We start from the raw sequence: 27,791 nt of genomic DNA on the forward strand, positions 1-27,791 counted from the left end.
GTGTAGCCTAGGCCCTAGGTATTCTTTTTTTCTTGGCTGCTTTTGTATTGATATTGCAGTCTACTCTGTACACCATCCTATGTATCCTACAGTATCCCCTCATCCCTCAGCCCTTTAAGTGGCAGGCATCACTCACCAGCACCACACTGCATGACCTCATACTCACCAGCACCACACTACATGACCTCATACTCACCAGCACCACACTAAATGACCTCATACTCACCAGCACCACACTACATGACCTCATACTCACCAGCACCACACTGCATGACCTCATACTCACCAGCACCACACTGCATGACCTCATACTCACCAGCACCACACTACATGACCTCATACTCACCAGCACCACACTACATGACCTCATACTCACCAGCACCACACTACATGACCTCATACTCACCAGCACCACACTACATGACCTCATACTCACCAGCACCACACTGCATGACCTCATACTCACCAGCACCACACTGCATGACCTCATACTCACCAGCACCACACTACATGACCTCATACTCACCAGCACCACACTACATGACCTCATACTCACCAGCACCACACTACATGACCTCATACTCACCAGCACCCACATTATGGTGGGTTAGATCACTCAAATGTATGTTATTGTGGCATATGTTTATTTCACGATCAAGACATCAGTTGATAGAGTGTATGCGCATGCATAAAGTGAGTGGCAAAGTGAGTTTAACGTTGTTTAATGCAATCAGATTGGACGTTTCTGTTTGGATGCATGGGCTGTCGCTGGTCAAGAAAAGCGCTATTTAAGTGTGAGATATTATGTTCAGAAAGTTGTTATTTGCCACTCAGTCGCCGTTCCCGCATAACTTACCGGTACAATGATGATGTCACGCATACCCTGGCCTCTATTCAGATCAATGAAGAAAGTATTTTAACTCCCCTGATCTTATAATCTAGAATTGTGTGTGTGTGTGTGTGTGTGTGTGTGTGTGTGTGTGTGTGTGTGTGTGTGTGTGTGTGTGTGTGTGTGTGTGTGTGTGTGTGTGTGTGTGTGTGTGTGTGTGTGTGTGTGTGTGTGTGTGTGTTCTAGTCGAAGAAGAAAGGACTGAGTCTGGAGGAGAAGCGGAGTCGGATGATGGAGATCTTCTTTGAGACGGTGTGTTTTTTTAACCCATTTAAAACTGGAAAAGCATCGGTGTCATTTTTTATTTCAGCCATACTTTATACACATATAATATATACTATTCAAAGATATTTATTTATTTATCTTTTTTTCAATAGTCGTGAAACTGTGTGCAAATCTTGAATGTATATATTTTTGCGAACATTTTGAAAACTGATTTTTGCTTCTGGGGGTCCCTGGTCCTTCTGGGGGTCCCTGGTCCCTTCTGGGGGTCCCTGGTCCCTGGTCCTTCTGGGGGTCCCTGGTCCTTCTGGGGGTCCCTGGTCCCTTCTGGGGGTCCCTGGTCCCTTCTGGGGGTCCCTGGTCCCTTCTGGGGGTCCCTGGTCCTTCTGGGGGTCCCTGGTCCTTCTGGGGGTCCCTGGTCCCTTCTGGGGGTCCCTGGTCCCTTCTGGGGGTCCCTGGTCCTTCTGGGGGTCCCTGGTCTTCTTGGGGTTCCTGGTCCTTCTGGGGGTCCCTGGTCCTTCTGGGGGTCCCTGGTCCTTCTGGGGGTCCCTGGTCCTTCTGGGGGTCCCTGGTCCGGCCAAATACATATCATTTTGGGGTTCCTTGACATGAAAAAGTTTGAGCACCACTGATACAGCAACATACATTTTTTTTATCGGACTCAGGTCTTAATGGGTTAATAGTAGGGATGACGACAATACATTTTTTATCGATTTCGAACCACTTATCCAACCCACTATTAGTCAATGTATTCCTTCCTTCCATCCTTTCTTCCTTCCTTCCTTCACCTTTCCTTCCATCCTCTGTAGAAAGATGTATTCCAGCTGAAGGACATTGAGAAAATTGCCCCCAAGTCAAAAGGAATAAGTGAGTATTGATTCTGTAGAACCGATTGCACGCACGAGCACACACACACACACACACACACACACACACACACACACACACACACACACACACACACACACACACACTTGAGTAAGGATCAAACTTGTGACATCGTACTGTTACTACAGTACATGGTGCACACATTACTGGGTTAATACTCAGTACAGTACTTAATATTTGCCATATCTACTAGCGTCCAGGAGTTCTGCTCCATTTTCCCTGTACAGTACGTGTGCTGCTGTTAGAACCATTATGGGCACACGTCTGCATAACGTTGCTACAGTGCGTAACCTGGGCCAAGCACCAACTGGTTCCTTTGTTTTAGAGTGAAAAAAAGTTGAGATTGAACATGGTCTTTATCTCAATATGCTGGGGGATGTTTGGTTCTGTGCTTTTTAACCCATTTTGGACTGATGACGATAAAATTGCGGGGCATTGCGGGGCATTGCGAGCTTGTAGATCTGCTATTATTAGAAAATCAGCTTGAACAAATGTAAGTGAATTTGAACAGACTTTGTCACAAACAAAATACCTCAAAATGTATTTGGCTGCGGACCCTCGTCTGAAAAGATATTCTGTCAGAGACACCCATATGAGAACGTGTGTAAAGGTTTTTTTAATTATTAAAAATATTATTATATACATATTTAAAGTAAGCAAGATAAACACATACATAGACTGTAGAGATACAGTGTAGTGCCTCATTTGATGTATTACCATGTTTTGTTCTTGCTTACTGTAAATCGCTCTGGATTAAGAGCGTCTGCAAAATGCCTAATTTGTAAAATGTTGCCTCAAGAAACTAGAATAGGTACAAGAAGAACAAGAAACTAGCGATTTATCTAAATGACATTCTGTACATTGAATATCAGTCAAACAAATTAACCTTGCATCTGTCTAAATAACATGCTATCTAAATTACATTATAACCTTCTTTGCATGAAGTCTGCATGGTCGTCACTATCAAGCGCTCACAACGCATCGCAATTCGACGCGTTATGAGCTTGCAGATCAGCTATTGTCGAATAGCTTAAGTACAAACGAGAGTTAAAGTGATTAAACTGATTTTGATTGCTGGCATATTATAACATTTCTTTGGGGGGGAGACGAGATGAGACCCCGGCCCGGACCACAACTTTGACAACAACAACTAGCTGCATTAGATGACTGTAAATACTAAATATCTGCCGCCACTTATGCACAATGGACGCTCACATACATTTTTAACGAAGGAAAGCTCCACACACAAAAACATGCTGTACCACAGAGGAGGAGCGAGACCCCCTGGCCCCCACCACCGATACCAGCACAACGGCTGCTGTGTGTGTGTGTGTGTGTGTGTGTGTGTGTGTGTGTGTGTGTGTGTGTGTGCACGCTCCGTCCTCTGTGTGCCTCTTATTAAAAACACATGTTCTTCACTGTTGCTGGGGGGAAACCTCGTATCTCCATCTTTCAACTTTTCAACTACTTTATGTTTTTGTTTTGTAAATATTAATGCCAAACTTCCCTGGTTCTCAAACGTTTCCGTGCCAAGGACCCGTAAAATGTATATGTATTTGGCTTATACATATACACACACACACACACACACACACACACACACACACCTGAAAGTGTTTTGTGCCAGGGACAACCAGAAAAGAATATTTGTGTTGGAAACCAATTATTCACAATCTTCCAAAACAGTTTAGAGACTTTTCAAAAATGTTGAAAAAGAACAGATATACTGGTATTTTTGACTAGTTAACGTATATAAATGGATAAAGCGGTTAAAATGAGTGTGACGCTGTATTAACCCATTCTGGGCGGGAACCCCTGTTGGTGTTTCAAGCATTATGTTATACTTAAACTATTTAAAAATAGCAGATCTACAAGCTCATAGCGCGCCACCGAGTGGCACGCTACAAGCGTGTAGGTCTGCTATTTTTGAGAAATCGTGAAAATGTGGCGCAAATCTCTGAATATATATATTCTTTCAGAGCGAACGTTTTAACTCAAATCTTTGCTTCTGCAGGGAGGTCGAGATGTGACCCGTTGTGAGCTTGTAAATCGGCTATTTTCTATTATTAGTACTTTTTTTAAATATATTATACATTTCTAACCAATAACAAAGGTATTAACAAGAGCCAAACATTGGATCCTTTCATTTGGAACACACAATCTTTTTTCCCCAAGTTCTGAAAAGTATCATTTCTTTTTGGAGATACAGGGTTTCTGTTGGACAGCGTTGATGTTTAAAGCCCTCGACTGGAACGTGATGATGTAGTTAGTGAGACCACAGTACCCCCACTCCCACTGATCTGGGCTGGACTGAGGGGGTGGGCTGGTGGAGAGAGAGAGGGAGAGAGACAGAGACGGAGAGAGTCAGACAGAGAGAGGGAAAGAGAGAGAGAGATTTCTTGGTATTTTAGTCTTTAGTCATTTCTCCGATACAACATGATCCAAATGTTCCCGATAGGATCCCGTGAATACATAACCAGCACAGGAGGAAAGAATCTAAGTACATTTTCTCAAGTAATGTTCTGACGGTATGCACTATTGTGAGGTACCAACTACCAATTCATTTACTTAAGTTATTTCCATTTTTCAACATCTCATCTCATAACATGCATACATTATTGTACTCATTTTCTTTTTGCTCCACTACAGTTATTTGACGTTTCTTTGCATGCTTCAAAACATGCGTTAACCAATTAGGCCTATGTCATACCTGGGCTAATCCTTCTACCCTAATAGACAGGGGGTACACGATCACATGGCCATTTATCCGTGCTCCTTCTCCTACCAAACCACACTGTTAGCACACATCTCTCCATGCACAAAAAATCCTGCACGCCCCCGAATCCATATGCACTACATCGCTTCCCCACAACTGCCATATATTTACTGTACAAATATTACTTTTGTCAGACACACTGTTATTGCGCAACATTTCGCTGTGATGCAAATTACATCACAACTTCCTCATTCCCGGCACCTCCCCTTTTCACTGCACACACGCACATACACACACGCACGTGCGCACACACATACACAGGGCACAGCAGCACAGTATGCTACAGTACAGTACAGTATGGAACAGTACAGTAGCGTGCAGTACGGTACAGTATGGGACAGTATTGTACACTACCGTACTACAGTATGGCACAGTTCAGTATGATACAGTACAGTCGAGTATGCTACAATGTGGTACAGTACGGTACATCATGTACCGAACCATACAGTACAGTACAGTACAGTACAGCAGGGATACTCAAATAGCTGAACCTGTGGGCCACATTATGAAAATGGCAAGGGGCCAAGGGCCAGTTGACTAAAGGACAACATTTATGATACTTTATACTTTTTTGCTTTATTTCCACCTAACGTATGAAAAGTTAAGTACAATGTGCATTATTTTATGGCTTGGCCATTTTCTCTCTTTTAAATAATTCTGTGCAATTAGCACATTCAACACAAACAACTTTCCATAAAACAAACATGTACATTGTCTGCCTGCCTGTGTATGTGTGTGTGTGTGTGTGTGTGTGTACAGTACAGTGGAGCACAGTACAGTACAGTAGTATAGTATAGTACAGTGGAGTACAGTACAGCACAGTGGAGTACAGTGCAGCGCAGGACAGGACAGGACAGTGCAGAGGACTACAGTACAGTACAGGATTACAGTATACTATTCCCGCTAGGTTGCCACATTTACGACATCCAAGCAACTTGGTATATAGAAACATTGCCACTTGCCATGCTTGCTTTTAGACGGAAAGCCAGGTTGCCAAGTTTGCACTTTCCAAGCAACTACATGAAAACATCATGGGTTGCCATGTTTGCTTTTCAAAGTAAAGAAAACTAACAAAAAAACAGTATTGAGTATCACCCTCCCGCTATTGCCTTCTTCCCATTTGCGACGCGTGGCGCTAGAATGAGCGGGGCGAAGGCCCGTAAAATGTAGTTCCAATAATACTTCTGAAAACTCATACTTTAAGTCCAAACATTTTTACTTTTTAGGATTCAAATGAAAATGTAGCAGATCTGCAAGCTCAAAGCTTATCGCTTCGCTCTGCGTTTCCATCTAGTAGATCTGCTACTTTTGATGCTTCCGTGTAACACTATAATGTGATCAAGTAGGCTGAAAAAACTAAAAGTTAGAATATGGAGATAAGAGTTTTCCACCCTTCAGCAACTAATGGTCAGTGTACGCTGGTGGGATCACAGGCTTTGCACAGATGTTAGCGGCTCCATTTTTGGGCACAATGTTTTCGAGGTGATTCGTCTTGGCTTTGGTACAAACATGGATTTTCAGAGGAGGTCCAGATCCAGGGAGTTTTTTTATTAGTAGTTTGAGGTGAAGCGTCTTGTTTTGGTACCCCCCCCCCCATGTATGGTTTTTGTATTCAATTCAACATGGTTCTTTGACACACTATGTTTCTGATTTATTTCAATCTTCACTAAGCTAAATTAAATGTATAACCACTGGTTCTAAAAGGGCGGTCCGGGGACCCCCAGTGGTCCTTGTCCTTGGTGAGGGAGGGGCACTCCAGGCGGTCCCCAGAAAAATGAGGAACATTTAAAAAAATGACTTATATTCTATCAATTACACACCCCATGAAGCCTTGAATAATGGATCTTTTTGTTTTTGTCGCATTCCTAAACCATTAATTTGATGACTTCTTAAATAGCCAATCTAGCTTGTAGATTGGTTATTATTATCTTTCGACAAATGTTGACACATCCTCTCTTATGGGGGTCCGCAGGCCGAATACACGTCAATGTGTGGGGTTTCTTGACCGTGACAATGTGAATGAAACAAATCTCCGGTCAGATGAAATCCCTACTCCTCCTAACAGATGGTTCTACCGTAACCATGTTGTATTGTACAGTGTAGTACAGTAGTGACTGGTCCCCTGGGGGTCTGACACCAGACACAGCCTCTCTGGAACTCAGTGAAGCTCACTGGAAAACAGGACACATACATACATTATTTCCTCTCAGATCATGTATTCTGTTGAGTACTGGTTTTGACTTATAATCAAAGAATGGAGAACTCCTCTTAAAACCTTATTTCCATTCCACTTTTATACATAAACCAATGCCCCTGCTAAGCGTACTACACTATCAGACAAAAGCATCAAAAGCAGCAGATCCTGCAAGCTCGAAGGTTTTGAGCTTGTCGATCAGCTACTTTTGAATTTGTATCCTGAAAAGTTACAGTTTTGGACATACTGTATGAGATTTCCACCCGACAGAGACAATAAACCAATGGCTAATGTAGCCGTGCGTGCGTGGCTGCGTGCGTGTGTGCGTGACCGGTGGTCGAAATGAGTCACATAGATCTTGAGAAAACACATTCATATATATATATATATATATATATATATATATATATTCAGGCGCACTGTTTAAAAGTGCAAGGTGCATACCACTGTGTAACTCAATAAACCCTTTAGGACTGCTGACTACACCACTTGATTTAATAGGGAGATCAAGAACTCCTTTCAATATGTTCATTAAATAGATAAGGTACACACAAGGTCCGTGTTTTTCGCCAGGTAAAAGAGCATTGCAAGGACCGAGGCGGAAACGTTTTTTATATCAATATCAACAGGAATGTTTATTTATCTAAGACAATGGACACTCTATATGGCCGTATATATAAAACACAATTTTTATAGAAATTCTAAAACCCTAATCCTAAAAGTATGAAACAGCTAACTAAACGTCAAATAAACATTTAACCAAAAAATATATATAACTGCTTAAAAACGTTCATCTCATCATTTGTGCCAGAGGATGTGGAATAAAGTGCGGGGTGCGTTCAGAGGACAATCAGCCCCGGTGTCCCTGGGGTAGTCGACGTCTACTTCTCGTACTGTAACACACAGGAGAGCTGGCGCCAATTCAACTGTTCCATAATACAATTATCCTAAGCTAAGATGTAGCCGTAGACAGGTGCATACAGGCGAGTACTGCGTCGGTTCGATACTTATACAGGCAACCCCAGGCATGACCCATGGGTCCGTCTTGTGTCTGGCGTTGCAGTACCCTCTGGTCCCCGTCCCTCTCTCCGTCGGTTACCACACTTGCCGTTTCGATATCCATACTTTGTTTCTCTACAACGGGTCACGCTCGCGTTGTCACTGTCCCTCCCGACTCGATAGCTTTGGCGTGGGAACCGTGTGGGTCAAGTCCCCTCTCTGCGCCGTCACATATCCTCTCTCGTTACGGCGCTCACAACCTTACTCCTCGCTGCTTGCCTTCAGACCTACACCGGCCTTTTGAAGTCCCTATAGGCCCCGCCCCAAGTCATTAGCGCAGCCGGTGCTCATCAGGGCGACGTTCAAGGCAGTGGCGGAAGGTTCCTATAACGGCAGTGGGTGCAGCCACGCATATTTGCGCTGCGGCTGGCTGCTATTAGCTCTTAAAAGTGTGGTTTGCCAGTGGGTTCTTCTGCTCCTGTGCACCCCCGGAGTTGACGCCACTGGTTCAAGGACACAATTACTAATACACTCAGACATATATACACAAAAGGGAGAAGCATCAACACAACAGCACAATAAGACAGTAATATTTAACCCATTTTGGGGCGGGAACCCCTTTTGGTGTTTTAAACATTATGTTATAATTTAGCTATTGAAAAATAGCAGCTCTACAAGCTCATAGCGCGCCACAGAGTGGCGCGCTACGAGCTTGTAGGTCTGCTATTTTTGAAAAATCGTGAAAATGTGGCGCAAATCTTTGAATATATATTCTTTCAGAGTGAATGTTTTTAACTCAGGTCTATCCCATTTTGGGCGGGAACCCCTTTTGGTGTTAGCATCATGTCATGCTTAGCTATTGAAAAATAGCAGATCTACAAGCTCATAGCGCGCCACCGAGTGGCACGCTACGAGCTTGTAGGTCTGCTATTTTTTGAAAAATCGAAGAACGACTGACATAGGAACATAGCTTTTTCAGAAAACTGTCATTTTCAAACAGACATGTTTAGAATCTGAAGGCAAACAATATCACTGATGTACTAGTAAATAAGGCCATTATGTAACACAAACAAAAATCTGACCCCTGTCACACGTGCGTGTGTGTATGTGCGTGTAAACTCTCCGGTTGTGTCTCCCATAGCTCCCATGTCAGTGAAGGACGTTCTCCAGAGCCTGGTGGACGACAACATGGTGGACTGTGAGAGAGTGGGGACGTCTAACTACTACTGGGCCTTCCCCAGTAAGGCGCTGCACGCGCGCAAACGAAAGCTGGAAGAGCTGCAGAAACAGGTTGGATATACTTTATTTACAGGATTATTATTAACCCATTTTGAGACCTGAGATCAGATTCTAAAAAAATTCCTCTACATCCTGACGGTTTTCTGAAAAAGCTATGTGTCTATGTCAGTCGTTATTTGATTTTCTTTTCAAAAATAGCAGACCTACAAGCTCGTAGCGCGCCACTCGGTGGCGCGCTATGAGCTTGTAGATCTGCTATTTTTCAATAGCTAAAGCATAACATAATGCTAACACCAAAAGGGGTTTCCTGCCCAGAATGGGTTTAACCGCTAGTCAAAGGAAGTTCCAGACCCAAAGGAACACACCAGACTGATTCCGGTGAACCGCCCCGCGTCCGAAACGGTCGAGAAATGACAGAGTTACCGTGTGGGGGGTCCCTCTACTGTACCCTCTACTGTACTGTACTGTACTGTACTGTACCGTACCGTCACTGTACTGTACTGGCACACCCGAAATCACCATATACACCATATATACATATAATACAGTATGTGCCTGTGTGTTTGTATGTGTGTTAGGTTGCGCACATGTGGTGGAAAAACAACTATGCTGTTTTCGTGCTCAGACGCACCCAGCCACCCACTCACCCACTCACCCAGCCACACACATAGCTCCGTAAGGGAGTGGTTGCTCTGCTCAAAAAAAGTTGTAAAGAGACAGAAATTGGGAGAAAAAAAACGTTGCCCATGCTGGACACGTGGGTTAATCATGACATGTGTCATTCTGCAGCACTCTGACGCCAAGCAGAAGAAAACTGTTCTGCAACAAGCTGTGGAGAAGGCCAAGACGGGACGCCAAGACAGCGTAAGAAGAATGCACACACACATGTAGGGAGAGGAAATATCTGACATACATCACGTTTATTGTGAGGCTGAAGAGATTCATTACAGTTTCACATTTTAAAGGCACTAACTTCTTTCACATGGCGTGCGTGTGTCTTTCCATATGTTGCGTGAGTGCAGGCCGAGCGGGAGCATCTACAGAAGGAGTTGCAGGCTCTCAGGGAAGAACAAGCTCAGTTGAAGACAGAGTTGGAGAAATACAAAGAGTGTGACCCTGAGGTGGTCGAGGAGATCAGTGAGTAATTAGAGTTGTTAACACCCCAATCGCCCGGGACGAAGTTCACCGTCCTTTCTATTAGTAACGCCCGACGCCCAAGACAAAGTTTTATCCAAAAGACGGAAGTTTATTGATATGAAAACGGATCGCATCGCTCCACAGCCCCGGGAGCGCCTATTGCGCAATTCTCGACAGTCATCGAAAATGTTTCCCCCCCCCCTGTTCAGCTGACGACAACGGAAATCTTAAAACGTTAATAACTCGCAATCTAAATCATCCCATTATAAAAAAAGATCCTGTGTTAGATCGCGATTGTCTATCGCATCGAGAGTGTTTTGAGTACATCTGGCTGCTACAGCCACATCTGGAACAACATCCGGTCCGTCGGTAAAAGCCCTCCGTTTGCTATAAATCGACTGGTCGCTATATTTTAATGGATTAAATAACCCCGGGGAAATTAAAGTGTTAATGGAAATTTTATGTATTCCTAGATCAAACTTAATTTCAGGAACCCCCATAACTCTGAGAGTGAGTTGAAAGGCTTTAAAATCTATACAGTCAAATAAAATATTGGCTTTGGAAAATCGTGACATCTTAAAGCTTAATCATATGCTTTGTTTAAGTGGTTAACCGAGTTAATTATTTATTGTAATATGCCAATGAAAATTCGAATTGCTGAATATTCGTGGCAATATTTCAGATCAGATTTTATATAAATATACACGTATATATTATTTTTTAATTATAATTTGTAACGGTTCATTGAGACTCTCCCGTATCATATTGTGGACGAACATTTCATCATGTAATATTAGTAGAAATAGACATTGTCAGGACTTTTCATTTTGATACAGTCAGAGCAACTTAACCCATTCTGTACGAGTGTATGGTAACCCCTTTTGGTGTTAACTAAGCATTATGTTATACTTTAGCTATTGAAAAATAGCAGATCTACACGCTCATAGCGCTATGAGCTTGTAGGTCTGCTATTTTTGAAAAATCGTGAAAATGCGGCACAAATCTTTGAATATATATTCTTTCAGAAGACTTTTTTTTTAATTTTGGCGTCAGGCCTAAATGGGTTAAATTATACTACGTGAGTTCCACTTATGGGTGGGTTAATTGCCAACACACACAGATTCTGAAGTGTGGCCCCATAGAGTTATAAAGCACAGAGGGCGGACTGCCCCGACCCCGGGGCTGCTATTCATTTCGATGGAAGTTGCTCAGTGGCGTTTTGAAGCAACCCGGAAGAACGCTCTACTGCACTTCCGCTATTATTTTCGATTTGGACACCAACATTTGGCTCTGCTCAATGGGTCCATTGGTGTGCCCTGGGGGTTACCCCATTCTGACCTGAGATCAGATTTAAAAAAAAAATTCTTCTACATCCTGACAGTTTTCATTCTGACCTGAGATCAGATTAAAAAAATGTCTTCTACAGCCTGACAGTTTTCTGAAAAAGCTATGTTTCTACTAAAATAGCAGACCTACAAGCTCGTAGAGTGCCACACGGTGGCGCGCTATGAGCTTGTAGATCTGCTATTTTTCAATAGCTAAAGCATAGGCTAGCATAATGCTAACACCAAAAGGGGTTCCCGCCCCAAAATGGGTTAAACGAACACTGAGGTTTTCCAGTGCTGCAGGGTCCAATAAGCTGATCACTTCAACAGCTGTTCAGCGAACTCTTTGGGTTTCATTTTCAGAAGGCATTTTCGAAGGCATGGGGAGAGAGTATGTTTTGCACTCAGTCAGTGTGTGTGTGTGTGTGTGTGTGTGTGTGTGTGTGTGTGTGTGTGTGTGTGTGTGTGTGTGTGAGTCTGTGAGTCTGTGAGTCAGTGAGTGTGTGTGTCCGTCCGTCTGTTACCAGCTAGGCACTGTTAACCCGGTCGGTTTTGCACACACACTCCCTGGATGCCAACGATGAACCTCTGGCCCAGGAGGCCGACTTTTGAAAAACACATCTTTGGATATTACTCCTCCAGATTCTGTCCAAACATCCCACAAATCGTTACACACTATCTCTATAGTCATGTGTTCGAGACGGATCTGTCCGATATCTCATATTCCATCCTAATTGGCTAACATTGGCTTTCAAAGTTTGCAGGATTGGCCCGTTTGTAACAAAAAGCCTCAAATCATGAACGCAGCGTGCAATTTACGTGAAATCTTTCACAGACTTTCCTCCTAGGCTGAGGAATATATCCCACCCTTCACATTGGCCTGTTATAGCGCCACCAACAGGTGGATTTTTGCAACAAAATACCTCAAATCATCCAATTGCCATCCAAGGCGTGAGAAGAAATGGCACCCCTTTCACATTGGCCTACTGTATTATAGCGCCACCAGGAGGCCACAACTAGACCTGCCCTGGTGGAGACCTGTGCCCGAGGGGCACTTTATCTAGTCAAATCACACAAATCACACAATCGGTCTATTCTCTTCTAATCTCAAATCATGAATCTTGGTTCTCGGGTAACTTCCTAACCCATTAAGACCTGAAGCTGATTCTACAAATGTATTCAAAATCAGCTGCTGCAAAGTGATGCATTTTGAGCTTGTAGATCTGATACCTTTGCTGTTTTTTAATTTGAATCCTGAAAAGTAACAGTTTTGGACATACTGTATGAGGTAACAGTTTCCACCCGACAGAGAATATAACAAAGCAGGTGGCAGGAATTTCCAATTTGATGTATTTATTTAACATTTGTATTAATATTTCACATTAAGGCCAGATGAAGTTCCTCTTAATATGTACATGTCATTGCTTCAACATTTATAAAATCTACAGAGACGCCAATCTGGCCTTTTTAACTATTTCTTTTAATATTTCAGATTTTCTTTTTTTAAGTGTGCCCAAAACAGAGATGGCAGGGTAAATGTTTTACTAAAACACATTGTCCATCAACGCAATTTCACTGGCTTGTTTGTTATTGTTCCTTCATTGTTTTGTGTACCTAATGCAGGACAGAGAGCAGTGTTCATATTAAATGATTTAATATTCAGAAAGCAGATTAGCTTACAACAAAGAGTAGCACTGCAGTAAAATCAGCAAATCCAAAAAGCAAACTGTTCAAAAAGTCAACAGATTGTCCAAAACTTACAATGACCTCAAAGCAGAAAGTCCAAGATGCAAAACTCTAGGCACGACGAGGAATCAGAGGAACATGAGAGAAAACACAAATAATGCAGAACCTCTCAGAAATACAAAGCACTAGGAACTCGGGACAACTCGGGGACAAGGAAGTACAGTATGATCTGACAAAGGAAAAGACAAAACCAGGGGAGTATAAATACACAAAGACACAGGTGAACTCAACAGACAGGGTGGAAACACTAGGGTAATCAGGGTACTGGTGAGACAACACAGGTAACATGAGCAACACAGGAAACACTAACAGACTGCAAAATAAAACCAACACCAAGAACAAGGAACATAACAACATAACACATGCATCAGATTGATTCATGCTTTGGCCTGTCTGACCTCTGCTTTATAACTGTAACATTCAGTGGTGGGATTAAGTAGATTTGTATCAAACACTGCACGTTTACTTGCGCATGTCACGTTTTCTTGACTTGACTTTATATCTTGCTCTATTGGACACCTTTACTGGTTTTGGCCACCTGACGCGTATACGAACATGGTATCAAATGGAACAGATGGCCGCCCATTACTCAAACTATAGGCTCTGCTTTAACGAGATTCTGAAAATAGGAATATACGTTGTGATCAAATCAAATCAAACTTTATTTATATAGCACATTTAAAACAACAGCTGACCAAAGTGCTGTACAGGCTGAAACCATATACACAGACAAAAATAACATTATTACAAAAAGCTAGCAAATGAGGACATCGTTGAAATAAGATGATCAGGTGCAATTCAATGTCAAAGAGAAAAGGTGTGTATTCAGTAGAGATTTGAAAACCTCAATGGACTGAGCAGATCTGATGGGGAGAGGTAGGTGGTTCCAGAGTTCAAGAACGGACACCCCATAGTCCTTTTGTTGGTTGTAAGGACAGTTAAGCCATTTTTCTGAAAAAGCTATGTTTCTATGTCAGTCTTTCTTCGATTTCTTCTAAAATAGCAGACCTACAAGCTCGTAGCGCGCAACTCGGTGGCGCGCTATGAGCTTGTAGATCTGCTATTTTTCAATAGTTAAAGCATTACATAATGCTATAACACCAAAAGGGGTTCCTGCCCAAAATGGGTTAATAGTGACTGGGTGGGATATAAGGCCCCAGGGAGCTCAGTGAGGTATACACCGGAGCTAGGCAATTTAAAGATTTAAAAGCAAATAAAAGAACATTTAAAATTAATTCTAAAATTGAGTAGAGTGAAGTGAGGCTTAGAACAGGGGGTATGTTCATGTTGTTTGTAATGTAATGTCTACACTCTAAAGTGTGGGATATTTGGGTTAGAATTACAACGCAAAGAGACAAAATGTATCAACAATATGCTACCCCATACCAAATGCAATCACACCCATCATGTGTCTTAAGGCTTGGGCAATTTATTGAAAAAAATACATTAATAATAATAATATATCGGAAACGATATTTAGCAACAATAACCCACTTAATCTTGCTCATGTGGACTAGGCTAGTGGATTAGTCGTATACAGTATATCAACACAGTATATCAACACGTAGACTAAATCGATTAGTCTGATTAACCACTTGGGGAATACCACTCTTTTTCAACATTTTACTGTCATTAATATACCTTAGAGTTGTGTGGAAATGATAATAAGGTGGTCTGAAATGTGGGGTCATGTGATCAGTAACATTATGAAGTACATCTCAGTGACTTCACCTCCTGTCGTTCACATCCTGTACTTAGATCTTCTGTCATTTGAATTTTGAATTTGCAACTTTTGCATAATATGTAAAACACTGTGCCTCTGTTGCTAATGTTCAGGCACACTGTATGGTGAAAATATGTCCTCAAATCATATTTGACTTGCCTTATTTGCATAGATTATGGACATTATTATGCTAGGAATGACAGCTCCGAAACAAACCTCATAAGTACAGTTAGCTATCCATTCAATAATGACCTGGAACTCACTAACCATCTCACATAACACATACTAAACAAATTGTCATTCAGAAAACTATTAGCCCATTTTGGGCGGGAACCCCTTTTAAATGTTTTAAATGTAGCTATTTTTGAAAAATCGTGAAAATGTGGCGCAAATTTGGAATATATATTATATATATTATACGTTTTTAACTCATATCTTTGCTTCTGGGAGGTCCCTGGAACAACATATTTTCAGATGGGGGTCGGCGGCCAAATACAGATAATTCTGGGTGTCCTTGACATGAAATTGTAGAGAGCCACTGACATAGAAACGTGGGTTTTTCAGAAAACTGTCATAATTTAGAAAACATTTGTAGAATCGTTCCCAGGTCAAAATGGGTTAAAGGCACACTTAATGCCACTGGATGTAACTAACTGTATTTGACTATTTGTATTATATGTTTTTTGTCACATTTGCTTCTGATCTTTCTTCAAGTATGAATATTAAGCAGTGATAAAACCACACCATTTGATTTCACTTTAATGTAAACATTTTAATAATTTATTTGTATATTAAATTTGACAAAGGGACAATGCACCAGAGATGGCTATGAGCTCATTTGCATCTGTAGTCAACCTGTATGGAAGAGACATGTGTTTTCATTGTTTTGTATTGTTTATTTGTTGCTTACTCCTGGTGTGTAAAGACCTTTACATTGTTAAAAATAAAAGAATACAAGCCACTGATAAACCTTGTCATGTCTTACAGAGAAGTCCAACATGGTGGCGAAAGACTCAGTGACCAGGTGGACAGGTGAGTCAACTCCCCTAAATAGTCATCCAATGTAACATCACACACACGCGGCACACACGCACACGTGACACACACACGTGCACACACACTCACACACACACACACACACGATCTCTTACCCTAATCTTAATCTTAACACAATTATGATACAGCATACCTATAAGCTTAACCTTTGTAGCCACCAAAGCAAATTCCAAATACATTTCAAGTGGGTTTTGGCCATATATGATTGTATATTGATTCAATCAGTAATTTGTTCCCTACCCCCTTGGGGTACTTTCTTGCCACTGTACATTTGCACATTTATGTGAAATGTCAAATGTGTGCTCTGCATTTACCCATCCTAAGTAGCTATTAGGAGCCATACTTTATTAGTAAAAAGGGAAAAAACGAAGAAAAAGAACGAAGAAAAATCGTAAATCGTAAGAAAAAAACGTTTCGATATTTTTTTCAAAGAATAAAAAAATAAATAGCAGATGTAACAAGTTCACAGCGCGTCACAAAAAGCCAACATATAAATGGATAAAGTTGTTAAAATGATTGTGATGCTGTATTAAATACTTTTTCTGCAGGGGACCCCCTGGAACCCCCCCCCCCCCCCCAGGGGGGGAACAGTTGACCTTCTGTTTAGCAGACAATCTCTCCCCCCATTATATAAGACCCCCCCATTATAATTGTGTGTTAATATAATTGATTTACAAGTTGTCTGTGAGAGTGTCGTAACTCTTTCTCGCAATAGCCCTCTGACCTACAACCCTAACTCAGGAACGTACAGCTCTATTACTGTACAAGCCCCCTGTACTGTTACAGGTGTGTTTGTGTGTGTGTGTGTGTGTGTGTGTGTGTGTCCTAAATGACCTGCGGGGTCACTGTGTGGAGATGACCTGTTGGTTGGCATGGTAACATGGAGGCCTGCAGGGCTTTTGTTAGCTGCCAGCGGTAGTGTTACACACACACACACACACTCTCTCTCTCTCACAACCTTTAGTCTAAAGTTCAAAACAATTCACAGGCGTACATCTTGTACCTGTATTTAGGACCGGTACTTGACATCAAGGCAAGACCGTCTCCTAAACTTCAGAACAGCAATGCAAATGTCCTTTGTAATAACATGAATATTTTAAAAGCATCATGTACTTTTTGAACAGTTGAGTCAAGTACAAATGTGACTGAGCAACTTTCACTTGTAATGTTGAGTAATATTTCCACCAGAGGTTCTCAACGGGCCGGAAAATTAAAGGTTTTATGACATTCATTTTCATTTATTTTTATTTTTATTTTTTATTTTAGGTTTTATGACCTCAATTACACCCAAAAAACCTGAACTTTGAACATTCAGTGGATTTTCTGTGGTCTGAAGTTTTCTTTGGGGTTTTTTGGGCCTTTTGAGCTACAATGAAAACAGGCAACACAGTGAAACAGTGACATCTGCTGGCAAATCCCATTGACATATATGGGATTTGCAGTAAGTGATGTCACTTACTTCCGGCAAATCAGAGCACCTGTTTGAGCCAGAAAACCCCAGATCACAGAAAATCTACTGAATGTTAAAAGTTCATGTTTTTTGGGTGCAATTGAGATTTTTTTAATGTCACAATCCCTTTAAGGCCCGGCTCTAACTGGGCCTTAACTGGGCCCTGACTGGGCCTTAACTGGGCCTTAACTGGGGCCTTAACTGGGCCCTAACTGGGCCTTAACTGGGCCTTAACTGGGCGCTAACTGGGCCCTAACTGGGCCTTAACTGGGCCCTGACTGGGCCTTAACTGGGCCTTAACTGGGCCCTAACTGGGCCTTAACCCTTAACTGGGCCTTAATTGGGCCTTAACTGGGCCCTAACTGGGCCTTAACTGGGCCCTAACTGGGCCTTAACTGGGCCTTAACTGGGCCCTAACTGGGCAGACCCGATGCGAATCCCGACCCAAGTAATTGGCATATATTTTTATGCCCACAGAAAAAAGTTGGGTTGGGACGGGTAGGGCCGGGTTCCATCACAGAAAAAAAAAAAAAACGCCAGTCAGCGCCATCTTCATACACATTATTTTTTATTATATTAAAAAACTAAACAAAAAGCCTTATTTTTTTACCCCATTGAGCCCAAGGCTCCGCCCGGCCCGGCCAGGCCCGGCCCAGAACTGGGATTGAGTACTTTGTTGTTCCTCACTGGTTATTGTCTCCACCAGGCCGAAGGCATGGGGAGAGAGTATGTTTTATTGTCTCCACCAGGCCGAAGGCATGGGGAGAGAGTATGTTTTATTGTCTCCACCAGGCCGAAGGCATGGGGAGAGAGTATGTTTTATTGTCTCCACCAGGCCGAAGGCATGGGGAGAGAGTATGTTTTATTGTCTCCACCAGGCCGAAGGCATGGGGAGAGAGTATGTTTTATTGTCTCCACCAGGCCGAAGGCATGGGGAGAGAGTATGTTTTATTGTCTCCACCAGGCCGAAGGCATGGGGAGAGAGTATGTTTTATTGTCTCCACCAGGCCGAAGGCATGGGGAGAGAGTATGTTTTATTGTCTCCACCAGGCCGAAGGCATGGGGAGAGAGTATGTTTTATTGTCTCCACCAGGCCGAAGGCATGGGGAGAGAGTATGTTTTGCACTCCGTCCGTCCGTCTGTCCGTGTGTCCGTCTGTCTGTGTACAGCTAATCTCCGGCACCGTTAACCCGGTCGATGCCAAAGTTTGCACACACACTCCCTGGATGCCAACGATGAAACTCCGAGGCCGACTTTTGAAAAACATTTTTTTTTATATTACTCCTCTCAGATTCTGGATTAAAAAAATCCCGCAAATTGTTACACACTATCTGTATAGTTATGTGTTCAAGTTGGATCTGTCCGATATTTCATATTCCATCCAAATTGGCTAACATTGGCTTTCAAAGTTTGCAGGATTGGCCCTTTTGAAACAAAAAGCCTCAAATCATGAACGCAGCGTGCAATTTACGTGAAATCTTTCAGAGACTTTCCTACTAGGCTGAGGAATATATCCCACCCTTTTCAGATTGGCCTGTTAGAGCGCCACCAACCGGTGGATTTCTGCAAAACACATTTTTGGAACAAAATGCCTCAAATCATCCAATTGCCATCAATGGTGTAAGAACAAATGGCACCCTTTTCACACTGGCCTATTATAGCGCCACCAGGAGGCCACAGCCTGACCTGGCCTGGTGGAGACCTGTGCCCAGAGGGGCACTTTTTTCTAGTTATAAATGTAATCCAATCCTCCAAAGTAGGCTATAATTATGATCAGATAAAGGTATATTCAGTGATTTCACTTCATTTTTTTGTTTTGTTGTGATAATCCTCCCTACTATAGAGTGTGCTGACCATATAAGGAGTTCCTCCCTGTCCCCAGTTAACCCCTGGGGGTCAAAAAACCTTAGGTTTCGTTTTTGGCTCTCTATCCTGATTGGATGAAAGGCTTTGCCACCTAGCCAAAAACGAAACCTACGGTTTTTTGAGTGAAATCACTGAATATACCTTTAAACCTCATAAACCTTCTATTCTGTTTGGTCCTTTCTCTTCTTAGACAACGTGTTTGCCATCAAGTCGTGGGCCAAGAGGAAGTTCTCCTTCGATGACAGCCGCCTGGACAAGGCCTTCGGGATCCCAGAGGACTTTGATTACATGGACTGACGACCTCCGACCTTTTGGGGTGTACAGTCTTGCGCCGAGGCGATCATCCTTCAGAGACCGAGGGAACACCCGACTGTTGTTGTACGTTCTCATGTGCTCTTAAATATTATTACAACGCTGTTGGCGCAGGAACCTCGTAACTACATACATAAATGTTCATGTTTTTTAATTTCTTATGTATGTATATATTTTTTTCTTCATAAATGAATGGCAATGCCCTGTATAGCTTGTAGATCGGCTAGTGTTGCCGTTTTTGAATGTCATCACTTGTCTGCTGAAAACCTTGTATGTCCAAAACGGTTACTTTTGAGGAAAGCTGTTATTGGTAAGTCACAAGCTCTTGTTAATACTTTTTATTTGGTTAAATATTTAACACGCACAACACTAACAAACACTATTGTATTACAAAGTAGGCCATTCATTGACATTTAAATATGGAGATACAAGGTTTCTGCCCAACAGCAACAACCATATTTTCGAGGTTTTTTTGTATGGAGCCAATGTTTGGCCCTTTTTGTTTTTGATTGACTGAACTTAAAAAAACACTGCTATATGCCATTCAATCTCCCTGTGTGTGTGTGTGTGTGTGTGTGTGTGTGTGTGTGTGTGTGTGTGTGTGTGTGTGTGTGTGTCACATGAGGAACTGGAGACGGTGGCTGGGCTAACTGTAGGTCAGGTGTGTGTGCTTGGAATTGGGGGGGGGGGGGGGGGGATTTACACAAACGCTGCGTGACTTTTGAGATGGCTGGACTTACTGGGGGCCAAGGGGGGGGGGGGTGTGTGTGTGTGTGTGTGTGTGTGTGCGCGTGCATGCGTGTGTGCGTGCGTGTGTGTGAGAGAGAGAGACTTTTGAGACACCTGTTTGTCTGAAAACTGAGCTGGTGATGGAAATGTCAACCTAGAGAGACACATACGCACACACACACACGCACACACAAATTAAGCCGCCAGTGATTATGTGTGGTTGAACACGGACGGGACAGATGGTTGCGAGTTTTTTTGGTGTGATTGCTCATGTCTGCATCTGCTACTGCTGTTCCACCTGGTCTGACGGGCCCTCCTCTTTATCAGCAAAAACGGCAAATAGCAGATCTACAAGCTCACAAATGTGCTGCGATGCATTGTGAGCTTGTAGATCGTTTATGTATTATGTTCCCCAAGCTGGGCAATTCATTTTACAGCAGATAATTCAAGCTCTAAAAAAAGAAACACAATACAGTGAACGGTAAGACAACAACAATAGACATACGTATACATTATCACAAGATAGTTTATTACATTTAAATATACATTATCACAAGATAGTTTATTACATTTAAATATAAAGTGCAACTATAGAACCAGAAGTGTAACCAAGTGTAACTACATCTATCCTCACCATCCACCCCCCTGAAACTAAACGGCAGTATGGTTGTAACTCATGTCCAATTCTCGTAAGACTACAGGGGTTTAACCCTCTTGGTGTTTTAAACATCATGTTATTATTTAGCTATTGAAAAATAGCAGATCTACAAGCTCATAGCGCGCCACCGAGTGGCGCGCTACGGGCTTGTAGGTCTGCTATTTTTGGAAAAATCGTGAAAATGTGGCGCAAATGTTTGAACATATATTCTTTCAGAGCAGAACGTTTTTAACTCAAATCTCTGCTCGGGCCCTTAATGGGTTTTAAGTGGTTAAAGCTCGATTCGGTCTTCGTCACACGACGGCGTCTCCGCGCCGAGAACAGCAGAGCTACAAGCTCACACAACGTACCGCGGACGCCTTGTGAGCCTGCCGGGTTGGATATTATTGGCACTCGCGGCACAACACCGAAGCCATGAAAGCACTGTTTGAGCCGCCGCTGCCTTTTTCTGCCGTGCGTTTGTATTGTGAAGATGCTCCTTGTTTTTTTTTTGCCGCATAGCCCCGGGGCGCTTCAAGCAGACAGTTAAGTTAGTTTAACTTCTGGAGAGAACAGCGCATGCAGGCTATTTTGGTCCTGCTTGATTGTGTGTCTTATTGCGAACGCAGTGATTGCGAACGCACTGAGCACTAACTATGAGACCCTGCAGATCATGTCTGTGTGTGTGTCTGTGTGTCTGTCCCGCTGTGACACCACCCGCCCGCCACCAGAGGGCGCAGCTGTAGCACACACAGCTATTTTTCAATAGCTAAAGCATAACATAGTGCTAACACCAAAAGGGGTTCCCGCCCAAAATGGGTTAAGGACCCCCAGTTTGATATAAAAAAAATAATCTCTTGGACACCAATTTAATATAAAAAAAAGAAAAATCCTAACACTGAGAGTGTACAAATGGAACCAAATGGACCCGTCTCAGAAGCAGAGGGACCAATAGTTATGAAGGAAGAATGCGCAGGGTGCAGGCATATAACACCATACATACATACAGTACATGGATGCACCTGGGACGTATCCTCAGTGATGTATCCCGAGGTCATCGGGGTTTCGGGTCTCCCAACATCATACCCCTCACTCAGGTGACCCAGCGGGGGTGATCAAGTCCTGACTTACGTCCCAGTAGCTACCCTCGATCAGTCCCATTAGGGAAAAACCAGGGCCACACAATCCGTTCCTCCTGAACTACTCTGCCGGGACTGGGAGGTACCATTCTGGCGCGTGGAAGGACTAGGCTCTGTGGGTTGACTCCTGTCCGGGCCCCTCCTACGTCTCACCAGACCCCCAGCACCAGGCACTTTATTCAGGAATGGTAGATTCTCAAGCCGCAACGGTTCCGCAGGCTCCACCTTGCCCTTGGTGGTGCCGCAGGCTCCGCTTGAGGCTTGAATGGCCCTCCTAAAGGCCTCACCGTGGGTTTGTTGGGCTTCCTCCTCACGGAAGACACAGGCTGGGGCGCCAACCCATACTGCTCCCGGGTGCCGTCTACTGTCCGGCTGCCACCCGTCTCTCCGGTGGTCACACTATTCCTGGTTGTCACGTAGTCTATTCCTATGAGTCACTATAAAGTAAAGTATGTGGCAACGTTTTCGATGTAAATCCGCCTGATGATGTATTGACATCAAAACACGACAATGCCTTCTTCCTTATAGTCCATATTTACTATTAACGCAGATCTACCAATGACGTAGACTCAGAGGACATTCGATCGGTGCGATGGCTGATGGGTTTGAACGTTTGCGGGCGTCAATAAACACTCAGGATATCATCAGATCATTTTTGTACATTTGTATGTTTATTTCAAAATTGCACCTCCTAATTTTTCTTTTCTCCCTGTATAATGTATATAGGTGAGATATTGTATGTTGTGACCAAATGCTGCTGGTATGAACAATACATTTTTTTTTTTTTAATAGGATATCATCATATCTGTCGGGTGGAAACCTCGTATGTCTGAAACTGTTACTTTTCAGGAGCTCAAATTCAAAAGCAGCCAAAAGCAGCAGATCTACAAGCTCAAGACACGTCGCTTATTTGCGCCACATTTCGCTTGCAGATCTGCTATAACTTTGTGTGACACTGTGTAGTATGATCAAGTATGGCATTAATTTACAAAAAGGAAAAAAAGAAAGAGTATGGCCCATAAGAGGTTTCTTTACCGACAGCAATGATATCTCAATCACTCCTCCGTTCATAAAAGGGCTTTGTGTTGGACGCGGACCCTTAGGCTTGACAATGGAGCGAAGAGCGAGAGGAGAAATTGAATAGAAGCCACGAATAGAAGTGCCAGTTAAATATTGTCCAGGCCCTACGGTGGATATGTTTAGTGTAGTAGGCCTATGTTTAGAGAGCTGTAAACAGTCCATGCAATGTCCCCTTTATACGGTGTGGTTGCACGGCATCTGGGAAAGAGCCTTGTTTTGCTCCGTTTTTTTATTTATGTTTGTTGTGAATAAAACGTACCTTTCTATATTAAGTTTGAACGTGGAGTTTTCTCTGAGCTTGGGGTGTAATGTTATTGCAGCGCTCTCTCTGGTTACAACAATAGATCAGATTTTACTTTGTTAAAGCATTGTCATTATGTCGTCTCTGGCGGGTGGAAACCTCACATGTACAAAACTGTTACTTTTCAGGATTCTAATTCAAAAGTAGCAGATCTACAAGCTCGAAACGTGTCGCTTCGTGTTGTGTTTTGAGCTTGTAATGTAGATCTTCTATTTTTGGCTTTTTTGTTCTTTTGTTTTCTGCTGTTCAAAATGAGCAAATATAGCTGATCTGCAAGCTCACAACGTGACTCATTGTGAGCTTGTAGATTTCTGCAACTTTTGTGTGTCACTGTACAGTCTTTGACAAAGTATGGCATTGATTTATGAAAAACCTTAAAACAGAAGATACAAGGTTTCTGCCCCGACAGCAACAATAGATATGTATATTCAAACTGCCAGAGTTGAGCCAACGCAGGCCAGGCAAAACATGTAAGCCAATACCTTTGCATTTTTCTGCTGCTGCCGGTGGATATGCTTGCAGAAGGGTTCGCACAAAGAAACACAACCGTGCGCGTGCGCGCGCGTGTGTGCTATGTGCATCACATTCACAATGAAGATGAACAACAACAAAAAATCCCACACAAACCACAAGGTCTATTGTTGTATTGTTGCCACACACGTTCACAATGACTGTTTCTGGCTGTCAAAGCCTTCTGGATATTTTTTTGTTCAAAACCAGAACAGTGATTCCAAAGTCAACCCCTCAAATAATAATAATAATAAAACATTATGATTTTAATGATATGACATCAAAGGATAACTTCAGTCATTTTCAACCTAGAGTATTATCTTCACACTGGTCCAGACTCCTCAACGAATGCTCACGGTACCATTTTTATACTCCGTCTCGGGAGTGTCTCGGAGAAGGACTGTGGAGACTTCAGAAACCTGCCTGCCAGTTACATCATCATTATAGGCAGTCAAATGGGTGGGGCCACGATTTTCTTTTTTTTAATATATATTTTTTATCCCACGATTTTGTAACCCATTTTTCACCCCTGTGTCAATCATCTAATGTGATCCTGGGCTCTACACACCCTCCACCAACCTGGGGAGAGCAACGGACTTAACTCATGCTTCCTTCATGCTTGAGTGTCCAAGTTGCTCCTTTACACCTAACAGGGGGGAGTTTCCCTGGTTGGACGTAGCGCGTGGAAGGAACACGTTATTCCAACCAGTTCCTTTCCCCTCCATCAGGTGTCCCGCTGGCCAGGGGGAGGCAGTTTAGAGACCAGGATTACTGCATGTTTTTGTGAGGGTACCAACCCTAGGGGACACGGGGAGAACATGCAAACTCCACACAGAAAGGCCCTTTCGCCAACCCCGCCTTCGGGTATGGGCACTGATGACGCAGAGGAGGAAACACGCCGCCAGCACCCACAGCGCCCCGAGCGGGAATCGAACCCAGGACCTTCTAGCTGTGAGGCGACAGCACTACCAACTGTGCCACCGTGCCCCCAGGGGGGGGGGGGCACGATTTTCAAGTGGGACTGATCATAGAGTATTAAAAGGATAGAGACTGATCTGGCGAGAAGCTCCACACATGTGCACTGAAGTTTTTTAATTCCCCCCCCCCCCGCTATTCATGTCAGTGAAAGTTGCTCAGTGGCGTTTTGAAGCACCCGGAAGGACCGTCTATATGTCCGCCTTTTTGGGCGCATTTCCGCATTTGGACCAAATGCGGAAGTTCAACGAGCGCTCAATGTTAAAACCCAGCTGCACAGGGTTTCCTCGTCATGAATCCACGGGTCTGCCTGCAGTCCTTCCTCTTACCACTAGGGCCCCGTGCTTCAACGTTGGAAAGCCTCACTGGCCCCTTGGGCCTGTTCCAGAAAAGGTCGGGAGCGACTGAAGTAGACATTGCTATATAGGTCGTAATGATGTGATGTATTTTTGTCCAGTCAATGAGCTTGCTGAGGGAATACAGTAACGTTTTTGTCTTATAGTCCGGCAGCCGAGGTGGACGGGATGGAAATGTGGTATATACAGTAGGGCTCCATCTTGCCACTCCTTACCCCTTAACCCTGTAAGACCCGGATTCATTTCTACTTGCAAAAAAGAGATTTCAACCTTACTACTACTTTGTACTACTAGGAATTAGGTTAAAAAATATGTAAAAAAAACATTTATGCACATTATATAATAATTATATAATAATATAATAAATTAATATTTTTTGCATTTGGGGGATATCTTTCACAATAATGAATAAAACATGTTCTAGACATTCTAATGATCACAAAAAAACATATATTACAATTATTTTACTTACTTTTATTAGGGTTAAAGGTCAAAAGTCATAGGTTAAAATTGTTCAAAATTTATATAGCCTATTTATATGCAAATATCATGACCAATGGCATTGCAATGGCATTGCAATGAACATCACTGATGACGTTTAGGTGAAAAAAGAACAGAAAAAAATATAATAATTAAGTAATTAATTAAAATATAATTGTTGTTATAAAGCAACGCTGGGTCTTAGAGGGTTAACCCTAAACGTATTTGCAGTTTTTTACTATTTTAAAACATTTAAAAATAGTTCAACTAGCCAATTTACATCGACACGTTGTTCGCTTGTAGATCGGCTATTTGTACTATTTTAAAATGTTTTAAAATAGTAAAAAAAAAGGCAAATAAGTATAATTAAATAGGGATTAAATAGGGATAAGGAGTAAGGGGTGGCGCAAGATATAGGGCATAGTCTTTTTTATTGGCCTAAAATATTGTCTATATACATATTCATGAATCCACTTGCTGACCGGCTGTCAGTATAGAGGGTATGGGTGTGACATCATCAAACCCGGAAGTTATGTGGCAAAAAACAAAAAAAACTATTCTTTCTGGCCGTGCATTAAACAACATTAAACAATGTTAAACTCACTTTGCATGTTGCTTTGCCACTCGATGTGCCATTCACTTTAAGCATGAATGCGCATACCTTCTATTGATAATTTTATAGGGGTTTCTTGTCCCATTAACCTCCTGTATAAGGCAAAAATGTCAAACTTTCCTTATGCTTTAACTCTTAGGCTGCGTTCTATCTTTTTCTGAGAACGAGAGAGAGACAGACCCCCCCCCCCCCCATATCATCCTCCTAGGGAGAACCATGTAGAAACAGGAGGGGAGGGGGAATCGAGTGTTACTCTTCTATTCACACACACTAGATCATGGGCACGTCCATTTTAGATCCCCTGACATATACACATAGAGGAAGCGGCACACCCATAGACCGCCGCCTCTTTTCATGAGGGGGGGGCTTTTCTTTTTTTTTCTCTTTTTTCAGGATCACATACCCGGATCTTTGAAGATGCGGTCGGAGTTACATGTTGTCCGGGCGCATAGAAAGATGAACTAAAGTATTCAATAAAAAAGCTATAAATGCGTATAGATACGTGATACGCACATGGCGATCGGCAAACAAATGACGTATAGATACTGACCCCGCAAACGACAGGGCCCACTGCTACCTGAAGCTGGAGAGGTTCGCAGAGGCCAAACAGGAGTGCGACGTGTCGCTCGGGCTGGAGAAAGGCCCGAAGACGATCTACCGACGAGCCATGGCTCACAAAGGCCTGCGGGACTACCCGGCGTGCATTTACGACCTGCGGGCACTGCTGAGGTGTGACCCAAACAACTGGGCGGCCGAGAGAGAGCTGGGGGAGGTTTTGGTTTCACACCTGACCAACGTTTCCGTCTCGCCAGCCAAACACAGGAGGATCGTTCCGCTCACGGATGTGGATGGTGACGAGGAAGTGGAGGAAATGGCGGCGACGTCTGGCGACTCGGAGACGAACCACCGCGGAGAGGTGGAGATCGACAGCATCGACGGCTGCCCTACTGTCCCGTCTCCGAGTAGACCGGACACGGAGAAGGAACGCAGAAAAAAACACAAGACAAGGAGACTACAGACTGAAACAACAGGAGGACAAGGAGACTACAGACTGAAACAACAGGAGGACAAGGAGACTACAGACTGAAACAACAGGAGGACAAGGAGGAGACTACAGACTGAAACAACAGGAGGACAAGGAGACTACAG

The 27,791-nt window shown here is 43.0% G+C and overlaps 1 protein-coding gene across 1 annotated transcript; it reads left to right on the top strand.

Moving 5' to 3' along the window:
• Nucleotides 1-1,059: 1,059 nt before the first annotated feature.
• On the top strand, nt 1,060-19,929 carry mnd1 (meiotic nuclear divisions 1 homolog). The gene is made up of 7 exons (XM_083766249.1): nt 1,060-1,141; nt 1,921-1,978; nt 9,110-9,258; nt 9,997-10,071; nt 10,230-10,344; nt 16,126-16,170; nt 19,701-19,929. The coding sequence occupies exons 1-7, from the start codon at nt 1,118-1,120 to the stop codon at nt 19,805-19,807; spliced, it is 573 nt and encodes a 190-aa protein (XP_083622375.1). The 5' UTR covers nt 1,060-1,117; the 3' UTR covers nt 19,808-19,929.
• The last annotated feature ends 7,862 nt before the right edge of the window (nt 19,930-27,791 follow it).

This window comes from Protomyctophum parallelum (genome assembly GCF_964188405.1).
Source record: "Protomyctophum parallelum genome assembly, chromosome: 5".
Lineage (NCBI taxonomy): Eukaryota > Metazoa > Chordata > Actinopteri > Myctophiformes > Myctophidae > Protomyctophum > Protomyctophum parallelum.

What these genes read in the sequence shown, in the direction of transcription:
- mnd1 (XM_083766249.1), top strand. Translation starts at nt 1,118, where the DNA reads ATGATGGAGATCTTCTTTGAGACG. An exon ending in CCCCAAGTCAAAAGGAATAA is followed by an intron (nt 1,979 to 9,109) that starts GTGAGTATTGAT and finishes TGTCTCCCATAG; the next exon opens with CTCCCATGTCAGTGAAGGAC. An exon ending in CTCAGTGACCAGGTGGACAG is followed by an intron (nt 16,171 to 19,700) that starts GTGAGTCAACTC and finishes TTCTCTTCTTAG; the next exon opens with ACAACGTGTTTGCCATCAAG.